Here is an 18,610-nt window from a genome sequence, read left to right on the forward strand (position 1 = left end):
AGACTAAGTGGCCCGCTTGGCTTATCAGATAGCAGTTCTGTCAGCCTGCCTTGAAACAAAGATCCAAAGCTCTTGATTCGGGACTCACTAATCCTTCCGTCTCATTAAAGGAGAGAGAGCACAACAGAAACCCAAGTCAGACCCAACCAGAAAGTACCGCCAGCTGGGAGGATCTGGCAAATTCCTTGGTTTCCTGGTGTGAAGGGCAGTTAGGTGAGGTAAGGATCATGGAAGTCACAGCTCCATGCAAGTTTGCTCACGCCTGGGTCTACTGCCCGTTAGTCTTGTTGGAGGCAGGGCTCCTTTACGGGCACTTATTTTTTTTTATAAATCAGTCCCTCCTTGTTGGAGTCTCTTTCTTTTAAATGCTATTAAAAATAAGGCACAGCATACTTATTTTAAGATTTAGGCTTTCTTTAAAATATAGTTCCATTTTTGTAATCAGAAATGTGTGTTCTTGTATTAAAAGATTTAAGGTAGGCTCAAAGGAAAGAAAAGCGGAGGGGGGAATTGCTAAAGGTTTGTAACCTATGGCATTAAAGACATATAAGGAAAAGATGAGTGTGTGTGAAGATCAGTACTTCCCTCTGGTGGGAGAGTCCATGAATGCTTGTCTCACGAGGGAAGTGACTGTGATGTTAAATGAGCTGTGAGCACATGGCAAACTTCTAGGAATGTGAGTCACTCGGTTCCTGTTTTTCCTCCTTTGGGAATTTTGAGCTTGTGAAACAGAAATTAAGAGGACAATGACATACTGAGTCTCCATTTGGTTCCTTTTACTTTTTCCAAACTTTGTGTCCCAAAATTCAGGAAAATGCAAATACTATTGGAATCTTGGAAATGTTGAGGAACAGATTATTATCTAAATAATTTCTAAAGAGGGGTCTATGTTGTATTTTAATAAGATCATCAATGAAGATAAAGACTTCTAAATCAAATTTAAGGGGAATTTTAAATTATGCAATCAGTGTTTAATTAGGAATGGCAAGCTTGAAGTATAAGGATTTATTCACAATTATTTTAGGTGTGATAATGACACTGTAATTTTGCTACAAAAGGGTTGATCTTTTAGAGATGCAGGTTAAAGTATTTATCAATAAAATGATGCGATTCCTGGGATTTATTTCCACATATTTTGAAGGTAGGGAAAGAGGATGGGGGTGGGGAGAGGGCTAGGTTAGCCATGGCTTGTTTTTACTGAGTTAGAGTGATGAGCACGTGTGAGTTCATGATACTATACAGCCGACATTTGTATGCGTTATGTATATATATGAAATTCTCCCCAACAAAGAGTAAAAAAAAAAAAAGGGTGTCTGTTAAAAATTTTACAGTGCATATAAGAACTGTAAAAAGTTCTGAGTAAAAAATTCCTTTGTTTTTCTGGATTCTTCCCAAACTTATTGTCCACGGACTATTATTTTCAAGGAACATCTATTAATATCTCTCCTGGACACTTTGGGAACAGCTACAGAATAGTAGAACTAATGGGTTTCCATGTTTCATTGTCTGTGACAATTCCAGGCTTCTAGCACATGAAAAGTTTTATTTACATGTTGAAAAACATTAAGATAAAAATGAAAAGTTAAAAAAAAGAATTCTTTTATTCTCAAATTCTGGGAGGTCTGAGGTATCCATAAGTAAAACATCTGATTGATTAATTTATTTTTAAATTTCATCAAGATTTACTTTATATATAAGTATAACATCAGAAATATTGTTAAAAGAAATGCAATTTCAGAAAGAATGAATGGTAGTATATATTTTGAAAGACGAGGCAATTCTTTTTGATTGAATATTGGCCATAAATCTAGTTAGAAATGCTTCATAGGTAAAACTGTATTTTTTTTAAAAGCCCTACATATTATCAACTTCAATAATTTTGTTTCTATATATTTTAGCCTAAATTTCTCCAAATTTAAGAATCTATTAAAATCCTATTTGCATACCCATAAATTATTTCCCACCCAAGGAAAATTATATTAGGTAGAAATGTTCCTCATAATAATATCCTATAATTGCTAAATAAAATTTCCATTTTAAAATAAAATGCTTTATAATTTTGCACGTGTCAGAAGCTACATATTAGTTTTTAAATAAATTGAACGTATTTAATTTTAAAAAGTAAATTATATATACCTTTTTAACTTTGTGTCTAAATATAGACAGCCTTCACTACTAGTTATAGCTGTCCTTTCTTTCTAGCATTTTAAAGAGACTAGTAAACTTTTTTATTGTTGACTTTTATAAAAATTCAAACAAGAACATTTACATTTATTACAATATACTGTCAAAAATTGCATTAATTTCCATCGATGTCCATTAATTTGATAAAATTTTGTCATTTGTGCTATTTGTACTGTCAAAACAAGTTAATTAGATTTTATGATATTTTTGACAATTACTTTAACTCTGGCAAAAAATAAGTGTCTTATTTGCTTCAACAAAAATTTACTCTTGCTTATTGAAAGTTTGAACTAAGCAAGAGAAGACTAGCACATGTCAGAAGTCTTGCAAGGTTGAACTCAGGATCAATGGCAAACAATGATTCCCCAGGACTTTTTTATTGACATGCTCATATTCTGTAGTAGAAAATATCACATACCTGCATAATCTGTTCTTGCGTAATGCCCATCTTCAGATTTAGTAGTTGCAGTTGTGTTATCTGTGTTAAAAAATTAACAATAAAGATTAACTTTCATAAATATCTGTCACACTTATCTCTCCAACAGTATCTTCATTGCAATTAAGGAATTTTTACAACTATAGTTCTAAGCAACCTTTATACAAAGACAGACTTACAACATCAATTTTTGTTCGAGAGTGAATAATAGAATAATGTGAGCTTTCTAAAGTTTAGGGCAAGAAAGTTCACAACTATAACTGAGATAGGTTGAGTAAAAGAATAACAAGTCAAAAACGAAGAAAACGTTTCTTTCTGAACAAGAAACAAAGTAGGACATCCTAGTACATCCTGCTTTTAAAAATGTACTTGAAATATTTCTATTGAATCAAAGCATAAAAGTGGTATGATTTGCTTTTAATTTTGAGGTTGTCTAATAAAGCCTTAGATTCTTCGCTAAAAATGGTTTTGACTTTCCTTTTTTCCCCTGCAAGGAGAATGACTGCTCTCTTCTGATTATTGGTTTCTGTGTTTATGGTATTATGAAGATACAGTCCTACGTGGACGGTTGCTGGTAGGCCCTCAAACTTCTATTGTTCCCAAAAATGCTAGTAGACTCTACTATCCATTGTGAATCAGACTGCCTTTCAGAAAATGAAATAGCTTCCTAATAAGGAGTTTTCTTCACTTCTCATTTCTACACAGAGACTAAAAACATTCTTTGAAATGAATTTTGGTAGGAACATTACCTTGACATCGACCCAACGACATGACTTCAATTTTCTCCTGTTTCTGACACGACGCTTCTTTGATTTGACATGCATTATCATAAGACTTCCCATCAGAAGCACAGAGGGGATTGAAGTTGGTTTGAGAACAGTCAATGTTGCACACGCACCTAACGGAAGAGAGAAATAAGAATGTGTAACATCAATAGTGTTGTTACCACATTATAAATAAAACACAAAGTGGAAGAATTGCCAGGGTTGGCAAAATGCAAGTTGGCAAAATTGAATTGTATCCTTCTGGGGAAGTTCCTTCAGTTTTCTACCTGAGATGAAAAGAAATACAGAACTAATCAAAAATAATTCAAAAGGCTGAGAAATGGATACAAAATCAAAGGGGAAAACTCAGAAAATAGTCATCAGTTGATCTCTGCCACTGAAACTTTTCAAACGTGTACATGAACTTCCACGCTGATGCCTGCAGATTTTGAATGGGCTGAGGTAGCTACGAAACTCTGCTTTACAATTTCCTTAAATAAATCTTACTGTCACTTCTTTTCTCAGGATATTTGAATGGCGAAAGCTTGAGGAAAATGATTCAGAGGACATTTAAGAGAAGGAAAACAAGGAGATTATTTGGAAGGCAATTGGGAGTTAAATTTCTCCAGCATACATGAGGAGGAGCATAAAATGTGCTAAACAGGAATTTTCAGTAGTGCTTCACACTTTTGAGGGGGCCAGAAAACCCTTTGAGAATCAAGTGAAAGATACGGATCCCTCCTCAGAAATACTCATACTCATATAAACAATTTTTTGCATAAAATGTCAGGGGTTCCATTGGCCCCTTCAAACCTATCCCATGGACCTCTTTCTCAGATATATACTATTCTTTTTCTAATTCTAGTTTTAAATAATAAATACAAGTTGACTATCACTTATGATTTTAATCTTTTTCTATAATATGAATAAAAATTTGGTGAGTCAATAAGAATTAGGGCACCTGAACTAGAAAACTTAGACATTTTAAAGCAAATTTTACATGATTTTTCCCACATTCTTATAATTCCCTGTATTTTACAATCTACTTTGTTACTCAGAATATTGTGTTGATTTTTTTTAGGGGTGCAAATATGTTACTGCCTCAGAATATAAACTCATATTTTAAATTTTTATTAATATTTATATTATTTTTCTAAATAGATTGCATGCTTCTCAAAGTAGTGAACCAGACATTTTACTTCTGTATATTTTATTTAGAGCTAGGCATATAATACTACGATAACAACGACCACTAGCTTACTACATGCTGGATTCTAACACGCATTGCGTTATGTAATCTTCACAACAGTCATCTTACAGACCAATGATGTTACGAAAGATCAGAGAGCTAGTAGGTTGCGGAACAAGGACTCCCTATGGCTGTGTTAGAGGAAAATATCATCCCCTTCCTCTCACTGCAGGCTGTGTATTAGAATTTCCCAGAAAACTTTTAAATATATCAATCTATAAGCAGGTTTCTGGGCCCCAGTAAATTTAGGGGTAGAGCCTAGGACTCTGTTTTCTTAAGCAGTCAGCCTGGCACCAATCTCACTCCCTGGGAATCGCTGCTTGATGGGTTTGGTGAGTGAGAGAGGGTTTGTCTACACACTAGTGCTTCTCGGACCATCTGTATCAGAATTACCCAGATCTCTGTTAAAAATGCTAGCAGGAAATGTGCTAATGCACTTAATTTTTTTTTTGGTAAGAGAATTGCTTTAGGAACACTTGGTTATTTTTACTTTCACCTATTTGGGGACAAATAGCAACGACAGATGGTAACCATCTCGAAATGCTTAAGTCATTGAGGAGTGGTGCTCCTACCTTGGCCATGATGCTGTATGTGATGACAGCTACCGGGATCACAGCATTGCTACCTCAGCTGATTCTTGGCATCCGAAAAACCTGAGAGTAGGAGCTGCCTACGTGTTCAAAGAGCTTTTGGTCCTTTCCACAGTGGGTTTAGAGAAGTGTAACTTTGGAGATCAGACTTTTATTTTCCTTAACCGTTGGTAATAAATAAATTAATAAATAATAATTTAAAAAGTCACAAAATTTTGTATTTTTAAAAAAGTGGTTCATTTACCTTCAAGTCAATTTAGTTTTTGACTGTTGTTGTGTTAGACTCTAGGGTCTATCTCCTTGAAAGACACTGAAATAATTATCTGTTAGCAGCAGAAGAACAAAGAGAAAAGTATATTCTTTCCCTTATCTAAATAGTAAATTATGTAACATATCAAGGGCTTTGCAGTTTTCTCCAGATTAAGTCCAATGAAATTCAGTGGTGTACACCACAATAACTTTGATGAAGAAATGATTGGCAGTTCCGAAACCCATTTGATATCATAACAAAATGGTGAAATGAGAACAGAGATGGGAAGAGAAAATTTGGTTGAATTCAATTGGCTAGATTCAATGATCCATGAAAAATTCACTTAATTAAGCCATAGCACCAAATTAAACAATTGTTCAGGATGTCTTACAAGATCCTCCTTTTCCAAGTGGCTATTTTTTTTTTTTTTCCCAGTTTGACTGATCTGGCCTTAGTTCCACAGATTTTCTGCTGCCAACATCTTCTTTCCTTCCTTTCCTAGCATTGCTCACTCAGGGCCTCCTTTCAAGATTTGTTTCCCCTTTGGAAATTCCTGACTCTTGCTGCCTTAAATAAGCCTTTCAGGGAACGGCTAAGAAAAAGTTATAGACATTTTGCATTTCTATTCTCATCTCAAAGGGAAGATCTAGATTCCTTGAGGTGAAAGTAAGGTATAGTTTTGCTGTGATATAAGCTTCATGAAAGCATGGATTATATGTATCTTTTTCCCCACTGTATACTGTCATTATATCTCCATCTTTCCTCCCCCCTCTGTGGCCTTGCATATATTAAATTAATGCAAGAGTATAATAAACAAATTTTTGCTTATGAATTTCAGCAACCATTGGAAACTGGAAGCCTACGGAGAATATTTTTCTTTCTTTGAATGAGTGGAAGAAGCTTCAATAATTTGCTGAAATGGCATGAAAACTATGTAGCTTGGGAGAAAGGAAATGTTGTGACTGGCTTACCAAGGACCTATCATTTCTATATTTATGTAAGACCCATGAACTCTGATTATATGATCACTATTTACTATATTTTCTGTATCTAAGTTTATTACGCTTACTTAGAAAACCATGCAGGCTCCCAGGGCCATGATCGGAAACTCTGAGGCCACCTTGATCTCTATTGGTAAAATTATCTTTGAGTTCCATGCTTTGCCCAATATCTTGCATACAGTAAAATTTCAATAACTACTTGTTCAATAGATAAATAAATGAAATGAATGAACACATTAATATGATTTTATACCCTTCAAGAAAGGATAAAATTAACATAAATTATCATCACCATACTGCCATAAAAACAGACAGGATAGCTAAATAATTTTCTTGGCAAATATTAAATGTCCTTACTGAGATCAAATGAATATTCAATTGAATTTGAGGATAATGGTAATAATAATACTTGCTTACTTAATGGTAGTGCCTGTCCCAGTGCTATATGCTTTATCTGCTATTACTCCTTTCACACTTCTATCTCTATGGGGTAGCTGCTATTACTATCTCCATCCTCCAGCTAAGAAAATTGAGGCTTGGAGAAGTCATGCAGCTTGTACAGGAAAGAACCTAATTTTAAATCTAGGCAGTCTGATGCCAGAGCCTGCGCTGTTCCATACACTGCTCAGTACAATGAAAAACAACACAGACCCAAATTCCTACTATTAACTAATTAAAGGAATACTTTGGATGAATAGGGCTTGAAAAAACAAGGCTATGTCTACTCTTGGAATATTTATTATGACTTTATGAATTTAAATCACATTGACTCTTAGCTCTGTCTTCCTAAATAAGTGATCCAGGCTTTTCAGTATCATAGAGGTATATCAGTGAATATTCTTTTTAAGACATTCTGAACTAATACCTGGTGTTAGAATGAGTAACTAATCTGATATGTATTAAATTAATCTGACACTTATGGCATCAGTTGTTCAGAATACTTTTTCCTTAATAAAACTCTTTATAAAGTTGGCTCCACATAAAACACACATTTAGACCAATACACACACATCCCGTCTGACTTTACTAAAATTACAAAATTGGAAAGTTTTAGCACTGAATCTTTTCCCAGTTTCTGCTTCAAACTTTTAAAGAATCTGGAATCTTTGGAAGTTCACATTCACGAGGCAGAAGGGTTTTGCATGTTTATATGAATGAATGAATATGTGTATGAATGTGTGTGGAGAGTGGGCTCTGAGGTGGCATTTACTGCATTGTTAATGTGCCTATTTCCTAGTTTACAACTTTACTTTTCTGCAACTTTCTCAAGGGCAACATGCCTGTTTTACCTTTGAATTCTTGGTACCTAGTACCATGCCTCATAGCAAGTCTTCAATAAGTGTCTGTTGAATGAGTTACTGAGAGAATGGTGGGATGGAGCTGGAAGGAGTCAAAGAAAACAGTCACTGTCTAGACATCAACACGTAGCAGAGATATGTTCATATAAACTCTCACCTAGCTTTGTGCTACTTGGCACATGGACTCTCTGAGGAAGGAGAAGGCTCTTAAGAACCAAGGTTTGCCTTCCTCCTTTTATTCGTGTCTACACAGACAAAGGAAACAAAGCACTAACCCTTAGTGGCCTCAATGTCATCGAAGTCCAATTGCGAAAAGGACACGTTTTCACCATCCAGGTTACTATTACCTTTTTGGTATTTAGGTACAGTTTTTAAGAACAAATATAATTTGAACAAGGCAGTGATTTGTCAGTTTATTGCTATCTCAAAACACTGAAAAATATAAGGCTCTGATAAAAAGATAATAGAATTATCATACGGTGTAATGATGAAACTGCAGGTCATTCTATGCTCTAGCAGTTTCTGTAAATTAATTCAAGTTTTTCTGTAAAATGAAAGGCAGACATTTTTAAAAAACAGAAACTATCCCTTCTTCACTGCTTTTGGCAAATAATTGCATTATTATTCATTCTGAGAGGAGTAACTAGTTAATTACAGCATGTCACAGTATTTCATGTGAGCCAAGGATTTGTAAGGCTGAGGACTGCATGGGTGCCTTTAAGGTTTTTTGTGTTTTCTCTTCTTTCCTTCTTCTTTTTCTCAACCTATCTCAGTCTTTTGACATTTTGACATTGCGATTACATAGATCTCTTTTCTTCTAGGCTACAAAGAAAAAGAATCAGCCCTACTTGAAAATAATAATTTCAGGGATCTCTATGTGGAAATACTACCCTCTGAGAATTCTTCAAAGAAAATTAACATTGACTGAAAACCCTAGCTCTCTGAATTGTAAGAAAGAAGAGAAACATCCAATAATTTTAGAAGACCACTTGATGGAGTGAAAAGCCTAAATTATTGGAAGCAAAAGGTGGTGTCTAAGACAGTTCACATACATTCGTAATTATTTCACGAATATTTTGGGGGCTTGACATTAGTTCCCTGCCTCCGTTGAAATGGTTCTTCCACGGATGTTCGGCAATGAGTTAAATAAGCCTTTCCTGTGTATTTAGCAATGTCTCATCATCCACCAAAGTGTGAAGATGTGAACACTGCCAGGTAGCAAATTACTTATTCATGTGTCTGGTTTGTGGCTGCCCTCTAATTTCACTAGATTTTGTTTCATCATACCTGTCACTTATTCCTCTCGCAAGGTCTGTGACTTGATGTCTGCTCCGAATTTTGACCATACAACATTCCTGATCCGTTTTAAAGCACCTAATTGCACCACAGGAAGGGTGGCTTTCGGGGGTTGTTTTGGACCTTGACTGGTTTATTTCCCTTGAGCCTTTCTCTGGGGCTATTATGCAGTCCCTTCCTGGCCTGGCCAGTAAAGAGGTCAGATCCGCTGTCTGTGCTCTCTGTCAGAACCCTAATGGATGAGCTACATTATGCTAATAACAGTAAAAACAGTGCGTATCTTTCATTCAAGACTCTTGTGATACTTTAAGCCCATTTACTCATTAACTTTCACGTCACTCTTTTTGATGGAACTTGACTGTAAGTATTTTATCTGTACAGAAACTACAATTCAGGAATGACTGTGAGTGGTGAGGGAGAAACTGAGATACATGAAAATCCATTAAAAACTTAAACTTTCTATACAAAGTGTGGAAAAGCATTGACTGAGAGGCAAGGCTAGTAAGTCTACCATATTGTTACTCAGGTAACATGCGCAAGCTTGGGTCAATACTTTTTTTAATTTGAGAAGGGCAATTCTTTTAATTTTGAAACTTAGGAGGATGGAACAATGTCCTTCTCCAGACAGGTTACCCAGGACTGCAATGAGGTTTTCCAAGGAGGACCAGGCTTATCTTGTACATGGAAAAAACTTGTTTGCCATTAATATGTATCTCTTTATAAGGCAGTAAAGCACAGAAGTTGGCCTACAGTTAGGAAAAGTCTTGGGAATATTGGGACTCAAGGATTGGAAAAAGCCTAGGTCAACAAACAGCCAGTCAGTGGGTGTCTCAATGAAGGGAAACTGAGCTGAGAAACTCTTCTGCTGGGTGGTGTCAGAACTTTCAAAAGCAGAATCATATATCAAACAGGGGGAACAATTCCTGGCAAAGAGACTGATGGCCATGGTTTGAAATAGTCTGATATAATGAAGGTACACGGGGAATGTCACTGGAGCTTGGAATGTGGCATCAGATCTGTGTGTAATTGAGCCTTGATCCTTGACTAGCTGTATGATCTTGGATTAGTTACTTAACTTTTCCAGGTGGAAATGGAGGTACTAACTCAGGATTGTAGAGATTAAATAGAATAACTGCTTAACGAAGTTTCTGAGAAGTTGTAATTACCCAATAAATATTGGTCATCATTAATGTTTGGCTTCGTGGTTTCCAATCCTGGGTGCAGATTAAAAATTTCTGTGGAATATTTCAACCTTGATCCCTAACCCAGAGATTCTTGCTGAGGAGGTGTGACGTGAGGCCAAGGCAACCACAGTCATCAAAAATGCTACAGGTGATTCTGACGTGCTGCTGTGGTGAGCTGCAATTGGAATAAATACTCTTTATCACTCTAAGATTGAAATTTCCCAAATTTAGTGTATGTAAGATTCTCTATGAGAAATTTGGATGCAATAGTTCTGGGATGGGACTCAGAAATCAGCATTTAAGTAAGTTCCTTTGCTCTTTCTAAGGTAGGTGGCTCGCATATCCTACTGAGGAATCTCAACTACTCTGGCTCCAGCCACACTCTCTCTTTCCTCTTCATTCCATTATAAGGAATTTAATGTTCTTGTTTAATGTACATGCTTCAGTGACACGCATTGAAAAGCTTTCCTCCATGCTACAGGTGATATGTGTGTGGGGTCAGGTGACAGGGAAAGGTGATTAAATAGACTGATCCAAAAACATCAATGTCGGAGCAGTCAGCAGAAGTGATTCACCAAGTAAAATCCAGACAGAGCGGTGCAAAGGATCAAACTACGGAGGAGCCCTTGCGCCAGGCACTCGGCTCCAACTTCCATAGGACTCCCAGTTTTAATGCTCACAAGATAGGGCTACGAAAAGGGGGAAACTGAACTGTGTCAAAAGATGGGTAGGATTTAACAGAACTGTAGTCAGAGTGAATGACATGAGGAAATGCGCGGAGGCACACAACACGGGCTGCTGGGGGGGACCGCGAAGATCCGTCTGATTGGAACGAACTCTTCCCATCAAAAGCAGCGGAATACAACGCTCGACAGATTGTAAGGGGCCTCGATTCCAGCCCAAGGAGTGGCCTTTGTCTTGGAGGCAATGGGGAGTCCTGAAAGCTTTTTGAGCACAGGGTGACGAGAAGGTCACCGTGATGAAAGGGGTGCTTTAGGAAGATTACGCTTGCAGTGGAGTGCAGGCAGAGGGGCCAGTCACCATGCTACTGCTGTCAGTCAGAGCGACCAGCGAGGCAAGCCCAGGAGTGAGGCATTCACTCTAGGGAAGAAAAGCAAGAATCAATAGGGCTTAGTGGCTTGATTCTTAAGGCATATTACAGTGAAGTACTAAGGCAAAAATGTCACCACATGCCCTTCCGGCTCTGCCCTTTGCTGCTCTTTTTCCTGACTTGCGTTGTGTTCCAAATAGGAAACTTATGAGAGGAGCAGCCAGGCTTGGGGATGCCGCTGTGTGTGGGACTCAGGAAGGCATCCTTTCCTCTCCTGGTAGAGAGAATGTTCTTTCTTTGCTACTGGGACGCGGCAGGCAGGATTCTGTCATGATGGTGATAGCATGTAATCACCCTTAACTGCAGTCTAAAGAGAACCGTCCCTGGACTAACGTATAGCCAGCCTGATCAGGAAGGGTTTCAGACCACTGTGGCAACAAGTGCCCAGGAATGCCCACCGCCTTAGAGAGCGAAGAGGCGCCCTCCAAGAGGGTGTGTGGGGCCTCACCCCTCTTCACTATATGTGCCAGAGCTGAAGCAGGAGTGAGCTTGTGATCCATTTTCAGGTATCACAATTGCATTTTTCTCAGGATTATTTTTTCCTTTTTGAAGCAGCTGCATTTACATCCTAAAATAATCAAAGTAAACAATTCTTCTTACTCATGTACATTTTTAAAAGTATCTTGAAGCACAAATCCCTCATTAGCATCATGTGTATGCTCTTGCTCATTAAGCTGGAAAACATATTCAATAACCAAGGGTGACTCTGTGATTACCAAGAAGTGTGGTCGCTCTGACTAGATGGGTCTTACTACACAACAAAGTCAGAAGGCATGACAACCCCAGAATAAGAAATTGGAAGAAAAAACAATACAATGAAATTAGGGGAAAAAACAGTTGCCTTTGAATAACATGCTAGACTAAATTCACACTCACTCCTTTCTGTCACGACTAATGGGATTGAACGTTTAGGCATTTTCCTTTGGGCCCAGCTGTGGGATTTCCATCCCCATTTCAGTCAGCCAGGCAGCTCTATGTTTACATTTTACAAACTGGCCCTCTGGTATGCTTTCATTTGGCAAAGGACTTTCAGGAGTAAATATGTATGAACATCATTACAGCCTAGATTTTCCATAAAGCTGCAATTTAACATCACGCCCTTGCATTTTATCCATGAGATATAAGAAACAGGAGGTAAAAAAATGGCTCTGCATTGTGGTAAAATTGCTAGTTTGAAAATACTGTCCATTAAATTGTTAAGATGGTTTTCATTTGTTTGTTTAATTTTATTTATTTTCCTATAAGGACACATGATAATTCTTTTCGGAGAAAAAAGGCAGTTTCATGTGATGGTCTGGGATCTCTCCTTTGATTAGATAATGCCAGCTTCAGAACTAAGATTTTTTTCTTTCTCTCAGGGAATTTAGGATCTCAGGGAACTCAGAGATAAGCAGTAAGTGAGTAAGTGTGTGTGTGTGTGTGTGTGTGTGTGTGTGTGTGTAGAAAATGAATGATGGGTGGTACGTGGAACACTAAAATATCTACCCACAAGTTTCAATCGATTTTATTGATCTTATGATATAAAGGCAGGAAAATAAAGTGACATTTGTATACTTGTAACATTTCCTCATGGAATTAACTCTCAGTGTGTTTGTAAAGTTTTTTCCGGACTGATGTCCCCAAAGTTTATTCTGTTATAATTGAGTATAAAAATGAAGTGTTGATTAAATTATGCTGGTATGAACTAACCCCATTCATAATTAAAACTTGTACCAAATCATCTCCCTTTATGATTACCTCATCCTTTATTTTTCGCTTATTAATTTTAGTCTCAATTCAATTTAAATTTGATTTTAAAATAATGTTTAATACATTTTATCGCATGCTATCATAAATTTCATTATCTGAACAATGAAAGAGAATAAAAATATTCATAGGATGCTATACTACAACTCTGGAGAGAGAAGGTGTGAAATACAATTAAGGAAGGAGGATGCGCATAGCTTTATCCGTAAGGTTATGTTTCTAAAGAAAAGATCAAAAGCAAATATGGTTAAATGTTTGTATTTGTTAAAACCAGGTGGTGGATGCACAAGCATTATATTATTTTTGATAGTTTCAGAATATAATTAAAACAATATTAGATTTGACGTTTTGCTTAAAATGATTAAATTACCAACCTTGGTAAATACTTTTGCTTTGATTTAGATCTGGATAATTTATTTCTAAATTGTTTAAACCAAATTTGAAAACAAATATGGGCAGGGAGAAATTCTACTAAAATAAAATAATGTTTCTTTGTAAATAACTATTTAAGATTGAGCTTCTGTCTGTCTAAAAGTGACTTTTGAGCAGAGTTTATTATAGGAAGGGAATCAGCTTGTCTTTCTCCCTCCTCATCTTACTCGTCCGCCCACTGAAATGTTAAACTCGCAAACACATGGTGGCATTTCAGTTTACAGGCTCCAGCCGGCGCTGCTCCTGGACTTCCTGCAGCATCGCCGGTGAGTTTCGATTGCTCTCAAACAGGGCTGGATGGCAGTGTTGTCAGCCAGAAATAGTCGTGAGCTATTCCGAAACCCTTGGGATGAAGGGCTTTGAGTAGAAATGTTTGAACATTTTGCTTTGAAATAAGAATGCTTCAGAGTTTCTCCAAAAGATTAAGCTTTAAAAGGTGAGAAGGGAAAGGATGTGTGACTGCTCCTGGCTGTGAACTCCGGGTAAGCGGGTAATGGCCTCCTGCTAGAGGGGTTTGGCATTCTCCCCTGCCCTCCCGGACCCCTGGCACAGTGCTTTGCACATTCTACATATAAGGGTTGAATGAATGAAGGGATGAATGAGGGTTCCTGTTTGATTTTTTAAAGTTTCCTTAATGTCCTTCCAATCAGTGAATTACTCAGACATTCCTAACTGTCCAGGGCTCCAGCCATGCTCTTTATCATCTGAGAACGCTTCCCTCCTGGGCCTGATGCTCCCTCGACTAGGTTGCTTGCTGTTTCCTCATCTGTAGCCTTACTCTCTTACTCCAGCCTGTCCTGTGTCACATGTCTCCACAGTGTAGTGGGAAAAACATGGACCCGTGGATCTTGTAATTAGGGTCTCAGCCCATTATCTGTACCTAATAAATGCTTATTGAATGAATGACAGACCTGAGTTAAAAATCCTCATTTTGCAAGTTACTTCACTCATCTGTAAAATGCGGAAAATAACTCCTAGCTCATAATAATACCTACTTCGAAAGCTTGTCTGCGGGTATAACTAGAGAAGAAATGAAAACAACTTCTTGTGATATTTGGTGCATAGCAGGTTCTGTTGCTTCCCCTGCTCATGGAGAGTCTGTTCTCCATCCTGTATTAAATTGGTCTAGTCCATTCCAGGCTGCCCATCACTACATTATCTTTCCACTTACACCTAATTGATCAACTGCAAATAAGCTTTGTTCCATTGTGGATAAAAGAACTATTTGCCATGCGTATTTATCTAAAATCTATAAATTGAGGTTTTTTCCTGCCATGCTTGGAAGTACAAGAAGACTGAAGTCTCCTTCTTTTTTTGGTTAAAAAAAAAGAAACTGTTAACAGATAACATCTCCAGTGTATTCTGTTTAAAAAATGAGATATTTGGCATGGTCCTATAAATTTTAATATTTTTAAATTCTATATAACTTTCAAAATATAGAAACCATAGCTTATTTATCTAATTTTCCATAAATATTACAAATTCTTGTAAAACCTTAGGACATCATTGTACTGATTAATGTTAAAAATAAGTTTGCTTCACTCCTCCATGTTTTCTAGTCCTTGTTATCTCTGCCCTTCACTTCTTCCTTACCTTTCTCTCTTTCTTTACTGCTTTCTCTCTCTCCAAATATTTAAGTCAAGTATATAATCTAAATACTTAGGAAAAAAAATCCCCTGCAATTCATGGAGCTTACTATCTAGCAGAGAAACTTACCATTTAGGAGATGGAAAGTTTCAAAATCTTTGACAATCATGCAGAAAAACATTTTTTTAATATATTGTCTATAAAGATGATGCAAATGTATTGTATTTGTATGCAGAAACAATATAAATGAAATGAGAGATGAATCTGCTTGTACTTTCAAACATTGTGGAAACAAACTCAATTTATAGATTTTAGATAAATGTACACAGCAACATGCATAAAGTCACATTGAATTCTTTTGCTCTCATTTATTTTTCATGCTAGAGTTATTTGCTAATGGTGCCATTCTTTTTATTCTAATTAAAATGTCCACATTTCTATTCTTAAGCATAGCTATGCAAAATGGTCCTGCTCTTGGCCTCATCTCAGAAGCTTTTTAAACTGCATAATCAAATGTGGACTTTGCTTTCAGCTGTAGTAAGTGGAACTACAGGAACACAATATGGGTTTTTTTTTTTTCTGGTGAGGAAGATTGGCCCTGAGCTAACATCTGCTGCCAATCTTCTTCTTTTTGCTTGAGGAAGATTGTCGCTGAGCTAACATTTGCGGCAATCATTCTCTATTTTGTATGTGGGATGCTGGCATAGCGTGGCTTGACAAGTGGTATATAGGTCTGCACTTGGGATCCAAACCCACAAACCCCAGGCTGCCAAAGTGGAGCATGTGAATTTAACTGCTATGCCACTGGGCCGGCCCTGGGAATACAATATGTTTTGTAAAAGATTGTTTTGAATTACTTCTAAGAGGAAAACTCATTTTAATTAAACTAATAAGTTACTGACTGTAACAAATACTAGAGTTATCATAAGTTATTACCTAAAACGTGGCAATGTTTTCATTATTTTAACTTTCTTGTGACTATATGTTATATACAGCATATGTTAGGGATTTGATTTATCCTTACCTATGCTACTCATCCATTTCATAAATTGTCAGTCTTCTATCTTAAGCAAGCTAAATTCTAATTTATTTGAATTCAAAACACTAATTCTTATTATCACATATTATCTTTTATTTTTTTCAAAATAAGTACCTTTAAGTGCCACACTATAAAGGGACATAGAAAAAAACCATAAATTCTATTTAAATAAATCAGCCCGTAGTTGACTACAATTTAAAACCATTGGGTGATAACTTTTGTTTGTGCCTCTGAACAGCATGTATTCTATACGTTTCTTACTCACAAATGATCTACCGAGATTGACAGCTGACAGGCAGGCAGGCTTGGGGCTGGCTGAGCTCATTATCAGATACACATCAAGGCACCAATGGGACCAATGCCAACAAACACGCAGGAAGCCTTCAATACTCATCCAGATGTTGTCTCAGTCGGGGCCCTTCAACCAGAGTTGGAGTATTACAGGCTCATACTTTTCCTGATAGGATGCTAGCCCCCAATGAATGAACTGGCCTAGTCTCTAACTTGGGATTTTTCTAATATGACAAACCACTTTTTAAATGTAAAATTCTAATCAAAAGTAACATACAATTAAAAATATCTTTTATCTAGAAGGAAATGGGATGACTTTACCTTTGTATTTAGCTTTGTATTTATACTCCTATAGATCAGAGAGTAACTTGGCTCATAAAAGATTCAAGATATTGTATTGAGAAAAATTATCTAAATTGGAATGACAAGGTATAGAAAAATTAACAAAAGTGTATACAATGAAAGTTTTCTTATCTGATGTAGAAAAAAAATGTAGAGGCTCATCCAGAATTAGGACCCTAAGATGCTAGGAATCAAAAAACAGCTAAAGATGGGTATACATATGCTCTGTATGGATAAATCACCAGGGAACTGAAAGGTCCTCTGACTTGCTCTCTGTTTCTACTCTGCCTCCCCAGAGTCAGTTACAGCTCAGCCAGGGAGATGCTTGGAAAAAGTGAAGGAGCTCAAACCATTCCCTCACTCAAAACCCAGCAAGGGCTTCCCAGGGACCTTAGAGTAAAATCTATGGTTCTTACCACGGTTTATGAGGCCCTGTATGATCCGGCTCTTGGCTACCTCTCCAATTCCTCTTCTTATCAATCTTCTATACTCCTTCCTTGCTCCAACCACCCTGGACTTTTTACTGCTCTCCCGACCCACCCTACATGCATCTGCCACCAGGAATTTTCATCTGCTGTCCCCTCCACCTGGAATGTTCTTACATCAGATATTTACACGGCTCAAATATGACCCTGTCAGAGAAGCCTTCCCCGACTACCCTGTTGAAATCAGCACGCTTCCATCTCTGAATCCCGACATTACATGACATACTTGGTTTCTTTAATCGTCTGTTTTCTCTGCTCCAATGTACGCTACATGTAGAAAGTGACCTCATCTGATTGGTTCACTGCTGTATTCTTCAGGTCTAGAACCATATCTGGCATATAATAGGTGCTCAATAAATATTTGTTGAATAAATAAGTAAATCAATGAATACATTTCTAACTTAAATATGTACTTATAGTTTAGTGATCTAGACAAAGCTTTGATTTGCATTATACGGTTAATTAGATCAATGTGTATTACTTTGCTTCAATTATCAAGAAAAGTATTTCTTTATTCTTACATGCAATAAATATTTCTTGATTTCATCAAATGCTTAGCTGACAGTGGATATGCAATAAATATTTTTTGAATAAATGGAATGCCTACCATGTATGTTATTAGACATTTTGGCATTTATACCAAAAAAATGGGCCAAATAACCTTGTTAGGTGGACTAGGTTATTTTAAACATGTTGATGAATTTTGTGTCCCAAAGAACAGTCTTCAGTAATCAGTGTGAAATGGTAAAGGTTCCCACAGTTTGACAGCCCTAAGCTACATGCAGTGCATACAATAAGCTTTTTCATGATCCATGTACATTTTTGGCACTGAAATCCATATTATATAATTCCAATCTTTTTTTTTCACTGCGATGCTCAAAATGGTTTAGATTCCCCATCTGTCAGAATCTTCTCCTGCTGAACAAAAACTCAATCAGCCCTGTTTCTTTTAATGATTATTTAATTTGTACCAACCTTTGTTATTACTATCCTTAAGATCAGAATGAGTCAGTGTTTACTGCAGATGTAGAAAATGATTGAACGTTACTGTCTGCCGTAAGCCTTTGCCGATCAAGCACTTTCTTCATCTTTAGACAATTCAGTATGTGTCTAATTTAAGTAATTTGATCATTTGATCATTCTGATCTGATTTCCAATTATACTTGTATCAACAGATCTATTTCATTTCAAAGACGCAACAGCAGTTACTGAAAACTGAATAATGTTGGGCTTGTACTGGGTGAAAGTACTTTTCATAGGTTCAAAGATTTAGATAGAACAAGGAGAAAAATATGTATCAATTTATTGCTTATGTTATATGTAAC

At 36.7% G+C, this 18,610-nt stretch overlaps 1 protein-coding gene across 1 annotated transcript in view; it reads right to left on the reverse strand.

Annotated features, from left to right (window-relative positions):
* Nucleotides 1–18,610, reverse strand: part of TMEFF2 (transmembrane protein with EGF like and two follistatin like domains 2) — a 225,789-nt gene that overhangs the window by 43,743 nt on the left and 163,436 nt on the right. The window contains exons 6-7 of the mRNA XM_070581697.1: nucleotides 3,370–3,518; nucleotides 2,603–2,662 (exon numbers count right to left, since the gene is read on the reverse strand). Of these exons, the coding sequence (XP_070437798.1) occupies nucleotides 2,603–2,662; nucleotides 3,370–3,518 (209 nt within the window). The remainder of the gene's footprint in view (nucleotides 1–2,602; nucleotides 2,663–3,369; nucleotides 3,519–18,610) is intronic.

The sequence above is a fragment of the Equus przewalskii genome, chromosome 17 (assembly GCF_037783145.1).
Source record: "Equus przewalskii isolate Varuska chromosome 17, EquPr2, whole genome shotgun sequence".
Lineage (NCBI taxonomy): Eukaryota > Metazoa > Chordata > Mammalia > Perissodactyla > Equidae > Equus > Equus przewalskii.